This window comes from Parambassis ranga, chromosome 10 (assembly GCF_900634625.1).
Source record: "Parambassis ranga chromosome 10, fParRan2.1, whole genome shotgun sequence".
NCBI lineage: Eukaryota > Metazoa > Chordata > Actinopteri > Ambassidae > Parambassis > Parambassis ranga.
Window position 1 is genome coordinate 15,467,499 of NC_041031.1, and position 20,403 is coordinate 15,487,901.

General features: G+C 40.8%; 3 protein-coding genes across 3 annotated transcripts; all 3 read right to left on the minus strand.

Annotated features, from left to right (window-relative positions):
* Positions 1 to 791: 791 nt before the first annotated feature.
* On the minus strand, positions 792 to 10,395 carry cenpi (centromere protein I). The gene is made up of 20 exons (XM_028416470.1): positions 10,191 to 10,395; positions 9,457 to 9,594; positions 8,976 to 9,094; positions 8,656 to 8,763; positions 8,446 to 8,494; positions 8,302 to 8,348; positions 8,034 to 8,123; positions 7,052 to 7,177; positions 6,684 to 6,827; positions 5,626 to 5,746; positions 5,269 to 5,363; positions 5,061 to 5,178; positions 4,843 to 4,907; positions 4,555 to 4,664; positions 3,629 to 3,764; positions 2,945 to 3,069; positions 2,447 to 2,495; positions 1,847 to 2,065; positions 1,475 to 1,516; positions 792 to 1,327 (listed from the first exon to the last, which is right to left on the minus strand). Exons 1-20 carry the CDS (start codon positions 10,351 to 10,353, stop codon positions 1,193 to 1,195), a joined length of 2,199 nt encoding a protein of 732 aa, XP_028272271.1. The 5' UTR covers positions 10,354 to 10,395; the 3' UTR covers positions 792 to 1,192.
* Positions 10,396 to 11,425: 1,030 nt separating this feature from the next.
* On the minus strand, positions 11,426 to 13,700 carry tmem35 (transmembrane protein 35). Its single transcript, XM_028416588.1, has 2 exons — positions 13,521 to 13,700; positions 11,426 to 12,658 (listed from the first exon to the last, which is right to left on the minus strand). The coding sequence occupies exons 1-2, from the start codon at positions 13,638 to 13,640 to the stop codon at positions 12,293 to 12,295; spliced, it is 486 nt and encodes a 161-aa protein (XP_028272389.1). The 5' UTR covers positions 13,641 to 13,700; the 3' UTR covers positions 11,426 to 12,292.
* Positions 13,701 to 14,887: 1,187 nt separating this feature from the next.
* On the minus strand, positions 14,888 to 18,953 carry arl13a (ADP-ribosylation factor-like 13A). Its single transcript, XM_028416597.1, has 10 exons — positions 18,901 to 18,953; positions 17,608 to 17,724; positions 17,431 to 17,501; positions 17,095 to 17,347; positions 16,878 to 16,983; positions 16,582 to 16,787; positions 16,367 to 16,475; positions 15,737 to 16,007; positions 15,542 to 15,658; positions 14,888 to 15,430 (listed from the first exon to the last, which is right to left on the minus strand). Exons 1-10 carry the CDS (start codon positions 18,918 to 18,920, stop codon positions 15,375 to 15,377), a joined length of 1,326 nt encoding a protein of 441 aa, XP_028272398.1. The 5' UTR covers positions 18,921 to 18,953; the 3' UTR covers positions 14,888 to 15,374.
* Positions 18,954 to 20,403: the final 1,450 nt, after the last annotated feature.

The following is a 20,403-nucleotide window of genomic DNA, read 5'->3' on the forward strand; positions in this document are numbered from 1 at the left end:
GACATGAGGAGCAGAAGAAAGTGAAGAGAGCAGCAGCGCAGGGAAGATTTGAAACAGCGGAGCGGCGCAGCGCGGACCCGGCGGCGGAGTCTGAGTCTGAGTGTGTGTGTGTGACATCAGAGGTCTGCTTTCTTTAAGGTGGCTCTGATTACTCACACACACCAGTGGACGCAACACACACTGAGGACTTCATCATCTGCATCAAACCTCGACAAAGAAACAAGAGCTGGAATGATGGAGAACCTCCAGATCTGCTCAAGACTGAGAGACCACTAAAGACTAAAAAGTAAAAAAAAAAGTTCATTTTGAAACCATTTTATATGATCTTGAAATGAACATTTTCAGTGATTTGCTTCAAATTAGCTCAACCTTTAAAAAAAAAGCAACTTAAGAAAACGCTTTCATAAAAGTGTATTTACTGCAAAGTGAATAGTTGAACAGCAAAAACAGAAACACTCTGCACACTGCTGAAGAGATTTCATGCATTTGAAAAGTTGTCTTTTGCTTATTAGCCGAGTCAGGTCCATAATGTTTAAAGTCCCATGGAATCATTTCTGTTGTCACCGTCACATGCAGCATTTATAATCATGTTTAAAGCACATGTTAAATCAATGATGACAGTTTCTACATTTACTATATTCCTAAGTTTCCATTAAGTTCTTAGTCACTATCCTTCCCTGCCTGTTTCTTCACACACAGGCACAACAGTATTTGATGTGTGCTGAGTCAGGCTACAACATCGCAGTGTGTACCTGCAGTGATTTTACTCAGCATTTTCTAAAGTAGTCGAGGATCAAGGGGACTATTAACCATCCAGATGGGTTCCTCATTTTCCAGATGGTAGAGCCAGAATCAGAAATTCCCAGCAGTGGATACCGACAGACTGGTTTTATTTGAGTCTAAAGTAAAAGTCTTACACTTATTTATTTACAACAATGTGCAAGAGTTGAGTTTTGCCAACGTCAACACAAAAAGAATGATCTGTCATCACTTCAAGAACAATAATACTAAATAAAACACATACATATATGTACAGAAAAAGCTATACAGATCATTTGCAAGAAGCAAGCTTAGAAGCCAACTGACACTTTTATGTGGCCGTTTGGGATATTAGTTGAGACGAAGCAATGAAATATGTACTAGTCTTTGAAAAAATGTATAAGATGGAAGTGGTTCTTTTACATCTGAGCTTCTACTTCTGCTGTGTGTTGCTCTGCCCGTCGCCTGCTGTCATCTGCTGGCTGATGTTAGTCTGAAAAAAGTGTTTAAGGCCTTCGTAACCCTGGGTGAACAGATACTCCAGGTACCAGCTCCATGGCTTTGAGTGCTGAAACACACAGAGGAACATACATCTAAGACATCTGACGATCTGTACGATCAAAGACTGTTTCATATAACCCGGGATGTTTGACAGAAGCACTTCAAATTACTTGTGAAGTCTGTTTTAAAGAATTGAAAAGGCAACCTCTCATACCTTTATGGAGCTGAGGTCCATGTCCTGTCTCTCTGGCCAGCACTGATAAAAAGAGAATATTAATATTCATTGTCAGCCAACTGTAGTAAATCTCATAAGATCACTGCTGGATGCTGCAGCCGGACAGAACCAAAAAAAGATGTGTGTATTATTAAACATGATGAACATCACATCTCATGCACTGTCTATTAATAATAAAATACTCCTCTGTATTAATGCATAGTCTCTCAAAGATACATTAATACCACATTTGTCTTGCCTGCAAGTCTATTAAATCAAACTGTACGGACCAGCTGGGTGTTGATCCATCAAGTGAAGTCTGGAAACAAACACAGCATGAACCAAATCCAGACCTCAGTGCTGCACACTCACCTTCTGGTGAAAGTCAACAGCGTAGCTCATGAAGGCAGGGTGGTGGATGAGGTCGAAGCTCGCCCAGTACTGTGGCACATTGCTTTTGAGCAGAAGTTCGTCTCCCAGCTGCACAGCCATGCCCGGATTAAACATCTTGGAGTTCCACAGGCAGTTGACCATGACGACCAGAGACTGGTTGAACTCGCAGAAAGTCTGGCGACTGATATGAAAGGCCTGCTATAAAATGGGATTGGAAGGAGAGCCAGGGTGAGGAGAAACCAACAATGAAAGAAAGCATCCAGCTATACACACACACACACCTAATGTTTGTTATAATGATTAATTTGCATGCCATTTTCCAAGTTCATTTTTCTAAACAAAAAGTCCCAATGACATTTTCGGGCTGCCTCGCTCGCAACGGCAGCTTTATTAAAATCACATTTCAAAGTCCCCCTCTGGTTAAGGTTATCAGGTTTAGCTAGATGCTTGTAGATTCCTAAAAAATCGCAAGTTAATCACAGGTGCACTCACTATTAGGTGCCAAGCTATTACATCCTAAAAAACATGCTAATATAAAAGCAGCTGCAATTACATTCAAACATGCACATTTGTCTTTACCTTTGTCAGTTTCTCTTGGCTCTTGGCTGACATCAGGTTCACTTTGTACCTGAACAAAAGAAAAACAGTCAAAGACCAGTGGCTTCTGTGATCATGAATCACTGCAAAACAGCTTGTTCTCTATGGTCTGTTAGGAAAAAAAAATACCATTCAATTATGTTCCAATTTCCTTCTGCCGTGCCAGCTTCGCACATAGCTGGTAAAATGATTTCAGAACCCTGGGGTGTAGTCAATTAACCAACACTATACAGATTTTTGTTATTGTAGCCTAGAATGATGCTTGAATTCTACATGAAAAGGCAGAAGAGGGCTCAAGTGTATTGCCTCTTAGCCTCTCATCATAAATCATACAGTACGTTAACATGTAAGTGCAATGAAGCTATTTGATTCCAGTTCTGTTCCGCCATCAAATATGCATAAGCATATGACATACTACATTTAGGATACTGCTAATGTATGCATGGAGATCAGCTCATGCCAGATGAAAAGTACATGTACCTGTACATAATGTAGGCCAGGCGGTCCACACTGACAGGGTCAGTGGCAAACAGGGCCGGATAGAAAACTCCAGGTGGAGGGACTATGACGAGGGGGAGGCCGTACTTCTGGAATGTGTCGCACACCTGCCATAGGAGAAAAATATACAGTAAGCTCACACACACACACAAAAAAAGAATCAAATGAAGTTTCTACTATGGCTCTACTTTGTTAGATATTTAAACTGTTCTTGCAATCAGATCCTTTTTATGCTTATATTATGTTGAAGATTCTGGGATCTCCTGTTTAAGTTAATGAAAGTCGTCCTTCTCAGTCGGATGCAAAACATTATGAAAGCTTGCCAAGCAACCAGTACAAACTGCAGGAAGTTATTACATTAATATTAAAAAGATAATTAAACACATTTGCTTATCCAAACTTTAAAAATACAACTTTTTTCTTCATACTAAATATTCCACTGCTGGACACAAGATGCATCCCACTTCAATGTAAAGATCATTGTCAGTCTGGGTGTATGTGTATGTTTTCCCTATAACGCCAGGCTGTGAACAAACTCCAGGCCTTGTAAATAAGTAGTCAGATTAAGGGTGAGAATGGCTTCTACAGTTCAAAAAACAAATATTTAAATAGAGAACTGATTTTTAACTTTTGGGACAATTTAAACATTAGCTTTAGCATCTTTACCGTCTCATAGAAGTCTAGGATGAAGCTGAGGAGGAGAGCATGGCATCCTTCAAGCTGAAGTCCCACCGAGGCCAGCCGACCCACAAAATGAACCAACTCCATCACTGAATCCTTGAACCCGGACAGAGTCATGTTTCTGGGAAAGAGTCAGCCACACTTTAGCCGGTACAGCTACATTTAAGAAACATTGTTAAGTGAAACTTGAAGCATTATTCTGGTAAAATGCCCAGATCAGCTACAGAAACACAAAACAACAAACAAACAAATAAAGACTAATGTTGGCAAAAGTGTGAACAAACTCGATCTATAATCAATGATTTTTCTCTGAGTTGCACTCAGGGATGAGGTAATTGATACTGGCTAAATACTAAAAGGCAGTGAATAAAAATGGATTCTTCCACTTGATGCGGGATTAAACCTGCAACGAAGCCCAGGCATTTAAAGGTAATTGACTAACTCCTCCCTTTAAATTGAAAGCTGAAAAAATCATTGAACCTGCTTCTGGGGCTAATTGTGTCTCTAAACACATTTTAATTAAAAAGATTTGATGAATAATTAAATTCAAAACCAAATGAGACAACATGTCAATACATCTACTGTACTGGAGGAGTGGCCGAGACGTGGCTTGAATTCAAGATAAAAGGTTACTTTATAGACTGGTGCAGGTTTTTAGTCAAGATTTTATTGGCTCATTAAAGAATGAAAAGTGCAAAATGTTATAACAAAAGGCTTGACATTTAACTAAATGTGTGAGGTCTTTTTACAACATCTGTGTAATCGAGTGCGAGGAGGCATTTCTTGGCTCCAAAGTACAAGTTTCAGGAGCCATAACTTTTATGCTCTCAGCTTAATACACAAAGTATTTTCAAGTCTGGTGTTGTTGCTTAATGCTCAGGAGGTGAACAAGAAGCATAAAGTAGACTCACATGGATGTGTGGCTGTTGAGGCTGATGTCCAGATCGTCCTCCAGAGCATAAACTGAGTGCCAGGTCAGCCACTTCAACAGCATATTGTTTAGACACTCCATCAATCCACACTGCAGAGACATGGCATGGAGAAAAGGCACAGGTTGGTTTAAACTGTGAACCACAGTAAAACAGGACCTATAAAGATGCTTTATGAGAGCAAGACTGAGTCTTTTCTATCAGCAGAGCTGTTTTGTAATTCGAGAACGATAGCAGGAGAACACTTGTGCTTTAGAAAGGAATGCCTACCTTGAAAAATAGTGAGGATGTCAAGAAGAGCTGCATGAGAGGCTCGAACAGAATGGTTCCGATTTCTGAAATGAAGATGACAAAAGCTTTAGAGCTGTACTTATTGTATGATTTATCTTTTACAATGCAAAACACAGGCTTTACTAATGTGAGGGCTGCAAGGCCAAGCGGAAAAGAATCAATACGTGTGTTTGACAGACAAAAGGATTGAAGCTTACGGGAACTTGGGACAACAGGAATATTGCTCAGCAGGGCGAGGATCTGCGGACAGAGCAGGGAACCATCCCAGACCTTCAGGAATTTGTAGAGGAAAGATTCTGAACTGGAAAACCCCTCCTGGTGGAGGAAATTAATGACAACATGAAGTGAACACAGCAGATTTAAGCTAAACATGTGGCTGCAGGAATACAGGATCATGAGACACACCTGAAGAAAGTGCTGCGCAGATAGCAACTTGTTCAAAAACTGGAGAGCTTCTTCTGAATTCTGGGTGGTTCCTCCATCCCCACAGAACAAAAATTCTGGGATAAATAAAACAGCAAAAATGGTATTTAAACAGCAGAAAAGTCAAGGGAATAAAACAAAGTGGCATCTTTACACAGCGAGACTCTCCCTCAAGTCTCTTTAAACCTTTCTGTGAAAGAATCCCTTTGATATGCCAACTACGGTAAGTAACATGTCGGGGTTCAACTGAAGGTCAGCTTTGCCTTGGATATACGGTCTCTGGAGGATAGAAGATGTCAGAAGAGAAGATCAGTCGTTGCCCCACCCACGCCAACTTACCTTCATGAAAAGCGTAGCCTAGCCAGAAGTTAAGGCGTAGGAGGGCAGACTCGTCCTGCACACAGTCTAGATAGTGCAGTGCCAGAGTGGAACCCAGCAGTGAGCCCATCTGAGCAGGCAGCTGGAGGTGACAAACAGGAAATACAGAAAATGAAAAGTAAAATTATGAAATAGTCAAAGGAGTGCTCTAACAAATCATGACAGCAGTACTGGGACATCACACTAAATATGCAATCCCTCACTAAGCATTAACAGCTGCCTCAAAATTTGAAGGACAATAAATGGACACAACTCAACTCCTCAATAATAATAGAGAAACTGTGCTGCTGAACTGAGAAGGCACCATCCTACAGGCAGTGAGGGAAATAATCAATGATCCTTTATGACTGATCGATTGCACTCATCTGTTTCCCCAAACAAAGTAGAACTATTGGGCAACACGTGGTGCCATCACCCTTCCAAAAAGCCACATTGTTCTCATTGGGTCTGTAGTGCAGTGAATGAGGTGAATTTATGTAGCATGATGCATAAAAATCTGCAAGCCATTTAAAATGACTTATATTAGTTTATCGGGTCACTGGGTATGCAGGGCAAATAGAAATGTATGGAGGGCACTCTTAAAATGACCATTTGCTCTGTAACTTTGTCCAGCGCATTACTCAGATACGTCTCATCTCAGGCCCTTTGCTTTCATTAATCATAAAGGGCAGATAAACCACTGACAATATCTGTGAAAACAAAAAGCAATGGCCTGTTTAAAAAGAAATGACAAGCACTCTGCTCATGAAGTCGGCTTATGTTCTAATCTAATAAGTGAATTACAGCCACAGGCACTTCTGCTGTGAGTTGTTCATGTACAATGTGGACCACAAGAACAGTAACACAGCACCACCATGTGGTTGTGAGGATACATCACAATAGGGCAAGAGGGAGAGAGGGAGAGAGAGAGAGTGAGAGTTTTTCCTTAGTCTAATCCTATACCACTAACATAGCCAAACTATTATTGTGCCATTTATCCACATCACACAGATGCTGAACTTTATCCAAGCAGGAATTACCTCTATACAATGTAGATTTTCCAGAAGCTGTGAAAAGGAGTGGAGCTGCACCAGGGGCACCACCTTCTTGCTGGAAAACTGCTCAGTCTGAGCTTCTTTATTGGCTACAGAAGTCAGTGCCGGCAATTCCAGGTGGCAGTGTTTCTAAGAAAGCACAAAAATGATAAAGATAAGGGTACAAATATCAACACAACTGGCCTAATACAAATTCATTCTCTTGGAAATTCTTGGTCATCTGACTACATTGCTCCCTGCAACCATACAGGAAAGAGCCTTTAGAGCTGATGAAATTCAGGAATGAAACTGACAAGCAACAGCAGTAAATGAAATGTAGCAGGGGTGACTGACAACAACTTTATCAGACATACTCTTTTCCTAGAGCTGGTCTTGTCTTTAATTGTGAACGCCACACTGGAGGGAATGTGAAATCCATTTCTCTTCTGAACACCAGTCAACACAGATTTCCAGGTGGAATTGTGGTTCCTAAATCCACTCTGAAAGAAAACAAAAAAAACATGTATTCCTTCAGTGTTTTAGAGCTGATGAAATGGTGTTGAAATGACATTCACAATCTTAAGGCTGTTCTATACTCCACGAGAACAGAGAACAGAGAGCTCCACGGGTGGTAAGAGTAAAAAAAAAGTTCATTTCGGCACAGAGGTACCATACTCCGCGAGACTTGTGTGTGCAGAACTCCTCATACAGCCCTCCTACGCAGCGCACGTCACACACAAAAGGTTGACAATGCAATTGTATTGCAAATTGTGAGCACAGTCGTGGTTACCTGGCCTACCGAGCTGATAATGCTCAGGGAAGAGGGCGCACAGCATGACAATAGATAGAAGATCAGTGTAGCTGACTGTAGCAGACCTCTGGCCTGTGTGAGTTTAATTCTCTGAACGTGTGGATGACTGTCTGCAATAATACATCCTGTCTCCTGGTGTTTAATGTGCACGAGCCACTGTAACACCATGATCAATACTGGGATTAATTTTTATCGCCACCTTTTGGACAGACACTCTTCTCTGTGCACTGTGTTTCTCCTTCCAGCAGCTGTTTGCCAGCTGCTCATCTAAACTGTCCATCGTCGTTGTACTTCCTCCTTCTGTCTGTGTGTTCTGCACCTGCAGAAGCGCTTGCGCTTCTCCACATTCATCACGCCCACAATAAATTCCGACCAATCACAGCATGGTTGACGCACAGCCATGAGAGAGTTCTGCCCGGGCCATGTGTCCGAGAGCGCTGCACAACGGGCGGGCCGAGAGAAAAATGAATTTTGTGGGCGTAACATCGGCAGGGGGAAGGAAGTTCTCTGTTCTCGTGGAGTATGGATCCAGCTTTAGTACACACCTTCATCCGTGATGGAATGGAAAGTGTCACTAGTTCAGGACAAAACACTTTGTAAAGTGACAGCAGGTGTATGAGGAATGGCTGCCTTCCCTGAGGAAACAAGAATCAGCACATGTAACAAGACAATACAATAACCAGCGATGCGTACAGTAACAGTCGCATTCTACATTTTGGCACTAAAACAATTTCTAAATATGTCTGTCTAAATAAATTGCATAGTTGTGTTGCTCAATAGCTGTACATTAAATCAAATGTGCAGGATGTTTACCAGTTTAGACTGTAACTCCAGGAGCTTCCTAACTCTGAAGACCCGCACTACAAAAAAAAAGCTGTTAATAAAAATCAAAGTAAATGCAGCAAATCATAAAATGTGAATCATTTCAGAGAACAAAAGCTATTTGTTCCTTCTTACCATTTTCCTTTCTTGTCAAAAGATACAAGAGATGGCAAATAAAAGGACACTGAAAGAAATATACAGAACAGAAGAAGTCATGGCTTGATGTAGAAGTACAATCAGCTAAAAAAGTTTAAAATCGACAGTTGTTCAGATTGTTATGTGTGCACTTGTGTACAAACTGCTCGTCGTGCTATCAGTTTTTGCTAAGATCCACAGCACACGTACCAGATTTTCCTCTGTGATGAAGCTGAAAATGAAGCCATAAATAGCTCGAAGCTGATCTTTTGCATCAACCAGGTCAAATATGGTCAACACCCACTTTATGAAAAGGACCTGAAAATAGAAAAATGTTTACAATTAACAATATTCTCCTGTGGGGAACTAATAAATCTTATCTCTTAACATATAAATAGCAAGTTTTAAGAACAGATTTATTATATTACTAAAAAAAACAATTGAAAAACAAAAGTTCTCTTTATTATATCTTTGTTTTAAAAAAAAAGGTTGGTGTTTCAATCAATATCATTGTGCTTATCAGCAATTACCTGAGTGGCAATAGGTATTTTCCCAACACAAAGCCAAACCACTCCCCGGACAATAGCGTCCTGAGGCACCAAAGATGCAGGAATGAGACATTTCAGCACCCGGACACATGGACTATTTCCTGCACAAAAGAAAAGGACAGGTTTACAGTATTGAGAAGAATAAAGGCAGTCTACAGTGTGTTCCACACATGCAATTCTCTGCTTCTACCTCTCACCTACTAATACTTCTCTGATCAAAGCTTGTTTTTGGATTTAAACTGAATAAGATGTGAATAAGCGTGTTACAATTGTTAAACTCGCAGTATGTCCAACAAGCTCACTTGCTTGCTCCTCTTACATTTCTGTACAAAGAGCCGAACAAGGATGGTATTACAGGTTTCCCTGTGCAGCTGGCTTACAGTTACAAGTCTATTCACTCTGTTATATGCTCCAGAGTTACAGTAACACTCAGTTCTCAGCTGCTCTATAATGAGCATCTTACCCATGCGCAGGCTCATGGCAAACTCCAGCATAATGGAAATGGCCTCTGGGGAAAGTCCCTTACTGTGGGCCACCTTCTCCACCAGCACCAGGTTCCTCTCCAGCTCATCATTACCGGTCACAGGAGTCCCTGCTTCAACTACAGGAGAGACAGGCGGTCAGAGTCTGAGTGTTTTCTAAAAACTGTTTTTTTTAAGACCAAATAGGTAATGTTGTCAGTCAGCCAGTCAGTTTATAATGTGATGTCAGGCAACTATTCTATCTCAAGCAAGTAAAAAAAAACACTTAATTTAAGGAACATCACATCTCTCGACTCTTTCTCCAAATCTAAACCTAAAACAATGGTAACCATTAGGTTACATATTAGCAGGCCACACAGAAAACAAAACCATCACTTCGTTACTGTAGGGGGCCGCCATCTTCTTTGTTTTGATTATAGATTGAATCGTTATTAATGACACAGGAATACTTTCTCAACTATATACCTGGATAAGTCTTTGGAAAACACTAAATGAGGAACTTCAAGTGTTTTTGCGATTTTTGTTATGGAACTCTTGTTTTTAGACAAACTAACACGGAAAGGATAAAATTAGCAAAAGAGCTTATATCCCCCACGCAGTCTTCTGTGGCCATATTTGTTCATCGTAATCCTTTATTATATGCTTTTGAATCTAACCCGTTCAGAGGTACGATTGGAAGCAATAACGCTAACATTATCCTACACCTGAGTCCTACCGTCAGAAAAGTACTTCAAGGCCAGAAAGAACGGATCCTCCGCCGTGTCCTTCCTCCTCTTCTTTTCTGCGACCCTTAAACTTCTGTTAAAGCTCCGACTGGACACAGACTGGTCACTTAAAGACGATCGCTCCGAATCCGACGTGTTTTGAGGATACGCCATTTCAACTTAGCTGAAACTTAAAAACACTGTGCTCCATTCTGTCTTCAGCCATTCAAAAAATGCGACCGTTTACTCTGCGCGTGCGCAGTATAGTTTGCCGGGTCATGATGCCTCATGGGAGTTGAAGTCATTTTGTTTACCCGGAAGAGTGAATGTAGTCACTCCCTGGACTACAGATGTCATTTAACCTTTAAAAATAAAGTCGATTTTTAAGGTATACTGAAAATGACATTCAGTTGAACTCATTTTTACTGAGGTCACACATCTCTTCAAGTGAAACAATTATTTTTATTATCCATAAAAAAATATAGGCATTTTAATAATAAGACATTTTCAGATTCATTCTTTCTTGGCTTCAAAATATCATAAACAGTAACCGCAGTTATATGAATCCAGAGCCCTTGGTAAGATATACAAAAGGTGTGTTAAATCTTACCAAACATCAAAAAACTGATTAACTCAAAACTGTAAAATACCTGAACCCTGCAACACCAAAGGACAGACACAAGAACTGAATGCAGGGAAATGCTTCTCTTGCCGTTCTACTACCATCAAAGTGACAATTTGCCTGTTGGGGCAGTGAATAATACATTATTTTAAAGGTTGATGCCCTCTTCGAACTTTTACCCAAATTATACCTGACGTCCACTCTTGTGATGCTGAAGAGGAGGAACAAGGACGAAATCCTTTCACTTGTCTTGTGACCACAGAAAGACCCTTTCCTCTCTGCCCTCAGTCCCCTCATTGGTTTCTGCTCACGCACAGGGCCAGTACTAAAAATGGGGTTAACTGTAATTCATATAAAACAGGAAACAAATTCCTTATTCCCAAGCACAGGGAAAGTCTGCAGGAATAATATTTAGTCCTATAACTGCATCCAATATTGCACACTCAAGATACATTTAACTGAATGAAATGTAAGCATGCTAATGAAACAGGCAATATTAAGTCCAATTCTTTATTTTTAGTATACCATTTACAGAAATATTTTGAACCTCAAAATTGTCATTGATTTAAACTGCAATAGGAATTCTCTTCATATCATTGGAGACAAAATATTTAACCCGCACCCATGAGTAGAATATCCTTTTTAAGACTTTTTAAAACAGTGAATTACAACTGGTAAAATTCAATTTTAACAGGCAAAAAAAAGACATTATATTTTGATTTGTTCTGCTGTACAAGCTGGCAGCAGACACCTGAGGCAGCACCTGCTGTCCTTTCCACCTAAACAACTTCACTGTGAGCTCAACTGAAAAGGAGAGGGAGGATATTCAGCTTATTTTACTGTGGGAGAAAGGACGTCATGCAGACTTCTGCAAAAATCTACTGAAATGAAAAATGAACCAGAGGTTATGTGGTTTCTTATTTCTAAAACGGCCTTCTGGTAACACCACACCAAAACAGAGACACAGATATGTGATACTACTTGATGTATAGTTAGTATAAAAGTTCTTTCAACAGTGCTCATTTGGGTTTCTCTTTTATATTCTTGACCAAATGAAACATGCTTGAAATTTATTATCAGTGTCTCCTACCTACAGTATAAAAAACAAATTAGAAAAACAAGATACAAAGGTTTCTTCATGAAAAAGAGCATTCACAAATCAAATGAGAACATGAATGAAATTCATACAGAAAACACATGAAACACAGTGTAGGACTGAAATAAATAGGGAAAGTGTGACACCGAGATGAGCTCATCAGGAGTATCCACAGGTATGATTGTCCACAGATATACAGAGAATCTATGGGGGCAGGAGGTCTCAGTTTCACAGTAAGAGTGCAGAGGAGTAATTGAGAGTAATCAGTCAGCCAGCAGAGGATGTGTGTGTGAAGGGGTGTTATTACTAGGAGTGACTGTTTCCTTCAAAATTTCAATCACTACAAAAGAGGCGCACCCGGTTCCCTTTGCTGTGGCTCGGACCAAAAGCGAACCTTAGGACTGCTTGACCTTGTTCTTTTCCTGATCGTTGATGTGCTGTTCTTCTCTGCTCTCCTCTCTCTCCGGCCGGTCATCACTCTGGCGAGCAATAAGCAGTCGGCAGGTGAGCAGAATACCAAAGACCAGCGCGTGGGCGTACCGTTTCAGGGGGTCTCCTACTAGCTGGTGGAAGAACAGAACAGCCAGCATGACCAGCAGCAGCAGGAAGTTAGCCACATCCTTCGGCTTGCCTGGCACGAGGGTGAGCACCACACCGCAGCCCACCTCCAGAGAACCAATAATCTTGCGTAGCAGGACTGAGCTGACCCCAATCTTTTTGAGGCCTGGTAATGCCTTTGCATAGCTCTTGTATGCCCTTTTCTGAAACAAAAAAAAGATACGTTTAAATATCTCTGACATGTAACTACTGGCTGTAAAAAAACGGGTTTATGTCAGTGAGGCCATTCCAAGATCATGTAAGGTCACCAATTCCAACCCCACAAGCATTTAGAACATCAGCATCACTGTGGCTGCACTAAAACTCAGACTAATGCTGCTAAACGGTACATATTATCATTAATAAATATCATGTGAGCTTGTTAGTTTGCACTAAGCATGAATTACGCCTATAATCATGCCATCCATCCTCATCCATCGCAGGGAACTTCAACATCAGCATCCGCATGTGCACCTCACAGAAATTGCTCGAATGCGCCGCCATTGCTCTTCATCTGCTAAGTTGTTCTTCACAAGAAACCGAATACAGAACACAAACAGCACCCTGTTACTTTCAACACTGTTGATTATCTTGCGTATCTTTGCTAGGTCACAGCACATTACCACGCTCAGGTTCCCTTTATTCATCCATGTTTCAGCAATCACTTTTGGCTTGTGGCAGATTCGTTTGTTTTATTCATCTCAGTTAATCAATGGATGTTAGAGCTTATATCTTATAGCTTTTAAATATGCAGGCCTAGCTCGTTAACTATGTGAACATATATAAAGCTGGATGTATACAGCAGGTCCAACGTTTTATAAAACCTCACGGGATCCCCCACCGGGACATAGTAGCTTAAACGCGGGCAGATTAGAAGAGCATCTGAGGAAGGCGTTCGTTTTCCGTATCTTTTACTATTTAGGTCAACACATTATCCGAGCATATCGCGTCTGCAGTCAGCACAGAACAATGGTCCTAACCCCCACAGATGCGGACACTTCATGGGCAACATTTAACGCTACTCACCATCTCACTGTATGCATCTTTGCTTAGCCTCGGAGTGAGCTTAATGGTGCCCATAAACACGAAAAATAAACCCAGAGCAATAGAAAGAGCAACAATGGTTATTGTCCTTGGCGAGGCCATGTTTCGGCACCGTGCACGCAGCCTGGAGCTTCCCACACTGAGCTGAGAGAAGCAGCACTCGGACTGTTTCCCGGTGCAAATGCATCCAGGGGGATGGGCTTCTGGATAAACCGCCACAAAAATGGCGGCGCAGTGAACGCTGCATCCAGGAACAGGACAGAACCGCGATCATCCACGATCACAGCTTCACTCACAACAGGTTTAAACTAACAGTGATTAAAGCACAACTCAACAACTAAACCCACTTTAAAATAGGCCATTCTGGGGAAATGGACCTGCTTACTTTGCCGCGGACAGTTACACGTTGGGGTTGCCATGCAACCAGCAAAGATACCTGGAAGTTACTGCGCTGGCGGAGTAATACCACACCTCCCCGGCATGCTCGAGTTGTAGGTTGAAATATCTTCCGATCTCATTTCTGTCAAAGTAGCTAACATTTTTATTTGTTACCTATTTGTTTATTCATATTTATTTATGTAAAATATAATTTGTAATAAAAAAAAATAAGAAAAAATAAGAATGTAATTTGAATAAATAAAAAAAGAAAATCTAATTTCTCATTCAATCCTTCTCTCACTCGTGAATGAGACCCCAAGATACATAAACCCCACTTGGGGCGGGAGCTCTCCTCCCACCCAGAGAGCTGCTTCACACTCCGCTGCTGCAAAACTGTCCCAGTGCACACTGAAGGTCCTGGTTCAATGAAGCCAACAGGACAACATCATCTGCAAAAAGCAGAGATGAAGTCCTGTTGTCCCCACACCGGAATCCCTCTGGCCCCTCCGTGACAGAGGGCAGCCCTGCTGGAGTCCAACATGCACCGGGAAAAGGTCTGACTTCATGCTGGTGATGCAGACCAAACCTCTGCTCTAGTCATGCAGGGGCCAAACTAATATTACTTATACTGTCACCTGATGAGTGCTGTGAATACGACCAGGTTTATCAGAGTCTCTGTTGTGAACGAAGGCCAGTGCAGACGATTCAGGGTCAACAAACACAGTTGATTTTAATTAAAAAGGCAGCCTAACAAACTTTTACAAAATGTTACATGCAGCTTGCAATCTTTCACTTAACAAAAATAAGATACTTTCACTGTATGTTTACATATGGGCATATTTTAAATGATGTGGATTTACAGGGTGAGCTCACCATGACTGTTCATTTGTCTTTTGTACTTTTAACAATGTCTCAACCCTCTGCAAAAGACAAACTGTAGGACTGATACCAGTCATAGGAAATTCAAATAGTGGAAAACAGCATGAATATCCTTAAATGAAAGTAGCACTTTGTGTGTTGAGCAGTAAGACATGCTTTTCAAACAAAGTGACAAAGAGTTTATCATATCAGTTTCATCATTATTACTTCATAAATGTTCCAAACCTTTCCCAGTGTACTGCCCATTGCTGCATTTATTTAAAAAGGGTTCTACTCAAACATTGTGTTTCCTTTACACTCAAAACTGAAAAATGGATACAAATAAATCACTGTTAACAATTTGGCAAAGTACACAATTCACCCTAAACTTATGTCTTTATATTATTCATGTTTTATTATTATATAAATACTCAGACCTGCCCTTCACTACACACTGGAGTCTCACCCCACGTGCTCAGGGATCAGTCTTCTGTATAGAAAGTGGAATAAAGACATTAGTTTCTGATACAATGTGTTGTGTACTACTTCTATGGACCACATCCTCTCACTCAGACGGCAGGACACAACCAGGATTCACTCTCACTCTGCCTGATCCTGACGTTCCTTCAGAGCCAGTATTGCTTTTCGGTAAAGATCTATCAGGAGACAGGGTCATCTTTTTAAATGAAAAATTGTGATTTCATCATGTCAGAGTCCAAACTGTTATTGCATTGGATTGGTGGATGGAAGAAGTGGTTCAGGCTCACCAAAGGTTGTAGAAAGGTCCACTGGTTGAGAGTAAGCCTCGGGTGTCTCCTCTGTGTTGATCTTGTTTTTTCTTTTCATTGTCACAACTTTCTTCTTCTTCATTTTCTCCCCTTTAGCTAAACATAAAACAGTTATTAGGTATTCAGCCTTAAAACAATAAAAATCAAAACATGTGGTGATGAGTTATAACTGACCTTTCAGCGCCTTCTCATCATTGTCAGGTGAGTCAGGCAGGTCCAGAGTCCCTTCTTTGACCCTCTTCTTACGCTTCAGCTTGCCTTTTTTCTCGGGGATCAGGGCGCTGCTGGCTCTGTCTCTGTGACCACTGTTGTCCTGCTCGCCTTCATTGCCGTCACCCTGCTCTTCCTCTTCCTGTTCATTGGCCACTTCGTCATCTTTTTCACTTTTCTTGGCTTTCACTGGCTTCTTCTTCTTTGTGGTCAGTTTTTTCTTTAGTGTGGTCTCCTGGGAAAACAGTTCTTATTCATTGCAATGCATGCTGTATGATGACATCACTATTAGGGTACAATCTTTGACAAATATAAGAGACAGAGACTCACTAAGGCTATTTATTGCTTAGCTTTTAAAAAATAGGAATTCAGCAGCAATTGATTAACTGATTTAAGTCAAATGTCTCCATTCACAGATTAACCAGTTAATCTGAAATAATGACTTTATTGCAGCAGCCCCATAAAGTGTGTTTAAAATAGTTAATGAAATTATAGCAAAATAATTACGGTCTAAACTAAACATGACCTTTGTGAGGACATTATTCATGTGTGAGTTATTGTTTGGTTTTACATGTTTATCAAAGGAATCCTGACCTTTTGCAGCATGTTCCGAATGGGCTGCAGCTTTCCCTCCCCCTTGGTTTTCCTTTCTTTGTCTTTGGGCCGATGGACCTGACGAAGATCTGACTTGCTAGATCGTATTCTGGGGTGAGGAAATATTTCACACAAATTAAGTTCAGATGAAGAATATATTTGTCTTCATGCAGGTCTGTGTATTACATGAGCTATGAATTCTCAAAGGGCCTCACCGTTCGACCTTTGTTTTTTTCCGAACTTTCTCTGTTTTCCCATTCTTCTCCCTCTCTCTTGGTTCCAGAGGCCTCTTGCTATCCTGGGCCACACGAGTGCACAGCTCTGGATAATCCATATAAACAGCACGCAGCAACCAGCGAAGGCCTCGCAAAGTCTTTCTGTCTGACCAGCGTCGCAGGTCCATTAAGGCTGAGCAAGGCTCCTGAGTGGAAGCAAAGTTTATGTTTCCTCAGTGTCAGTGAAGAGTCTGATAAAGCTGTATTATGGATGGTACTTTTAGAACGATACTTACAATATGGCACAGAGAGCGGCTTTGGTTAACCAGCTTCTCTAGAGACAGAATCTCAATCAGTTCACTCCCCAGCAGAGCATTCATTTTATCCTGTTTGTTGGCCAACCTAAAGGGAAATTAGTGTGTTTATTTGTGTATGTTCACCTATCAGCCACCAGAGAGCGCTGTTTGCACTGCACATGATTTTGGATCACATGTGAAAGTTGAGTGCAATTACACTAATAAGGGTTTTCCTGCCACTCTTGGTTGCTTCAGCAGGTCAGCAAGAACTTCTTTGACCTCCTTTATCCTCTGCCTGTCACTGGAGTCCACCACAAAGATGATCCCATGGGCTTCTGCGCAGAACTCCCTCCAGGCTCCTCGTGAATCTGCTGATCCCCCAACATCCAGCAGGGTGACCAGGTAGTTCTCCACCCTCAGCTCATTTCTAATGCAGCCATGGGTGGGACCTGCATCTACACAGTGGGGTACTAGAGGAGGAAAACACACATGGATTACATGTTGTATTTCTACTACAAACAAGGTAAATCATAGTTAAAAGGACTTACATTACCTCTTAACATTCCTCTGATGGAGGCTGTTTTTCCTGCTTTGTCAAGACCAACCACAACAATGGTCACTTTCCTGTAGACAAGTAAACATTGTAGACATTTAAAAATCAGAAATCTCATTTCTTTTAAGTCAACAAACACACACATCTTCATTGTGTTAGTACTTGTGGAGTTAGCACCTGATTGGCTCCTGTATCTTGGAGACCCAGGTGCAGCAGTTGCTCATCAGATTGAACATGTTTACTTGAGGTGAGCAAGGTGTGCACAGTGGCCACCATCTTCTCTGGAACTGATATCTGCAAACAGATGGCATCATATGAATCACACACATACACAGATAGGTGCTGACTGCTTCAGTCACAAAGGGACATGGTCAGGTCCAAAATACAAAAGATGCTTTGTGTCTGTCTCCTGTAGGGTTGGGAGACAGATTCCAGATGGTCAATCCAGACAATTCCTTCACTGCCAAGTGTGTGTCTAAATCCTCACAATGTAAATTAGCCAAACACACATTGCCCTATTTTTTCTTGGAAAAAATGCCCGGATGTTGTCTTGTGTAATGTTTTTAATGCCTTATCTATATGCAAAAGCTTTCCATGGGAGCTATGAGTGGTCTGAATATGTCCTGTAGTGCACCATGCAGCAGGTGCGTCTGAGGTAGTGGGGCCATGTGCTAAAAAAAACACAGGCAGATCTTCCAGTCCTTTGTCCAACGCACCTGTTCAGTCTCTGTAATCTGCTAAAGCCAGTTTAGAATGGCTTGCTTTTACAGTGTTGTTAACAAGCTGACCCATATCTGTTTTGGCTGAGGAAGACAGCGAGGTTGTCACCACTTCTGTTGTAGTGTATGAAAGGACACGAGATGGCAGCATTTAGAGCAACCTTACAGCAAGTTAGAGCAGCTGTGTCCGTATTACTATTATTAAGTGTTATTCCAATGCAGAGACCTCACTTGTAAACCAGCCATGAGAAGGTTTAATCTGAATATCATGTTTCCTCTGAATGAAAAATTTCAGTTTCGTTTTTACAGCTTTAGGTATTTTCTTTATTTTGACAAATTTAACAAAGCTTTATTTTATTTAAATATATATGGTGTATAATTTGTAAATGCACAGCTGGTCTTTGCATGTATAGGGAAAGCATTAAAATATACAGGAACTGAAACTGTAAGCATAAAACGAAAAAATATGCAATAAAATCTTTGAAAAACACGTTGACATAAACAGTAAATCTATAGTTATTTCACCTTGTATTAAACACTAAAATAAATGAAATGATTCTGTAATAAAATCTAAATAAAACAAAATACTGCACTGAACAACAAATTAATCTAATTTCACACATATAGAAATGGCAGATGGTTCTAAAAGATGCTTTTGATTAATTCAAAACTCTGCACTACCACATAATGAGCACACTACTAGTAAATGTGCAAGGTTAAAGGTTTATCTAACTCTACAAGGAATACTTACAGAAGTATGTCTATGTCCATGCATTTGTTTGGGTGTGCGTCAGTACTAACATCTTGTACCCACCAGCCACACAACTATAATCAGGCTCACGCTAAGCCTTTGGTCACCCCATGTGGGAGGTGCAACCTGGGAAATGTTAGTGTATTGGAATTTCAGCCAATCCCGGAGTTCTCTGAGCAGACCAATAATCCCTATTGGACAGCATGGCTCTTCCTAAACTGGACCAAAGAAAGATGCATATATCCGTTCAGGAAGACTAAATGTGTGGTGTGGTGTGGTGTGATCTGTGACATCACAATGTGGTGGCGTGCAGCGATTTTGTGCAGATTTAGGCTTCACAATTTTAGTCACTCAGGTGGATTAGGATGTGATGACGGCCAGTCAGAGTCACACTACAGTCACAGTGTTTACACAGTGTTGTTTAGGCCTGTGTTCACTCCTGAGGTATTTTATTTGGATAAGATGTTGCAGGACAAAAACATCTCAAATGTTTTGTCACTTACACTGTGCAAATATTTACTGTGAGACTATGAGACAACAGAGCCAACAAGCAGAAACCACAAATTATTTCAACAGGCTTTTTTACTGTTTTTTTCATGATCAATAAGAACTTTTAAAGTAAAAAAAATGCAAAAACATAATTAGGATTGCTAATTAAGATATAATGTAAAATGCACTTGATAAACGTTCATATTTGATAGACAAATACATAAAAATACGTAAATAAAATAACTTGGTTTATATATGCATGTATCTGTCTGTAACAATGAATGTGCAGGTACAGCACTGTTTCACTGATACATAAACAAAGGATCAGCTGAACACATTACATAAGGGCATTAATGCATTAATTAAGCCTGTCAAACATATGCTGTAATGCAACTTTAGCCACTAGATGGCCTCATATTCAGAGGGTCTGTCAGCAGCTGCTTCGCCTCATATAGTCTGTCAATAATAAAATGTCTCGGTTTGACTTCCTGACAAGAAAATGAGTCTCCTCCCACAGCTAAAGCAGTTTACTATTTGCAGAACATATTTACAACCTCTATACCACTCCATATTTATACCTTAATGTTTACAGACAGTGGGGGAAGGACACAAAGCCTTGGCAGCCATGAAATGAAATTAGAGGCAAATCAATGTTCATATGTGTTCAGTGTTTTCTGTGCAGGCTTTATCTCATTATGTCATTATGACTGATGTCCAATCAGGCACTGTGCTCCTCTGCTGAGTAAACTCATCCCAGACTCAGACCACAGACCTGCGTCAGCTGACATTCACACATGCACACACACACACAGAGCAGAAACAGCAGCAGTAGAACACCACACCCCTATCTGCTCCTGTACACACATTGCAAACATGCTTCAGAGACCCCCAACTGCTGAGTTTGCAATCTCTGTTTCAGTTACTTTACAGCAAGAGGAGGATTTCTTAGCATAAAGACTGGACATAATGATTTCCCTCAAAATACAATAACTGTTAGTACATTTATTTTGCCTT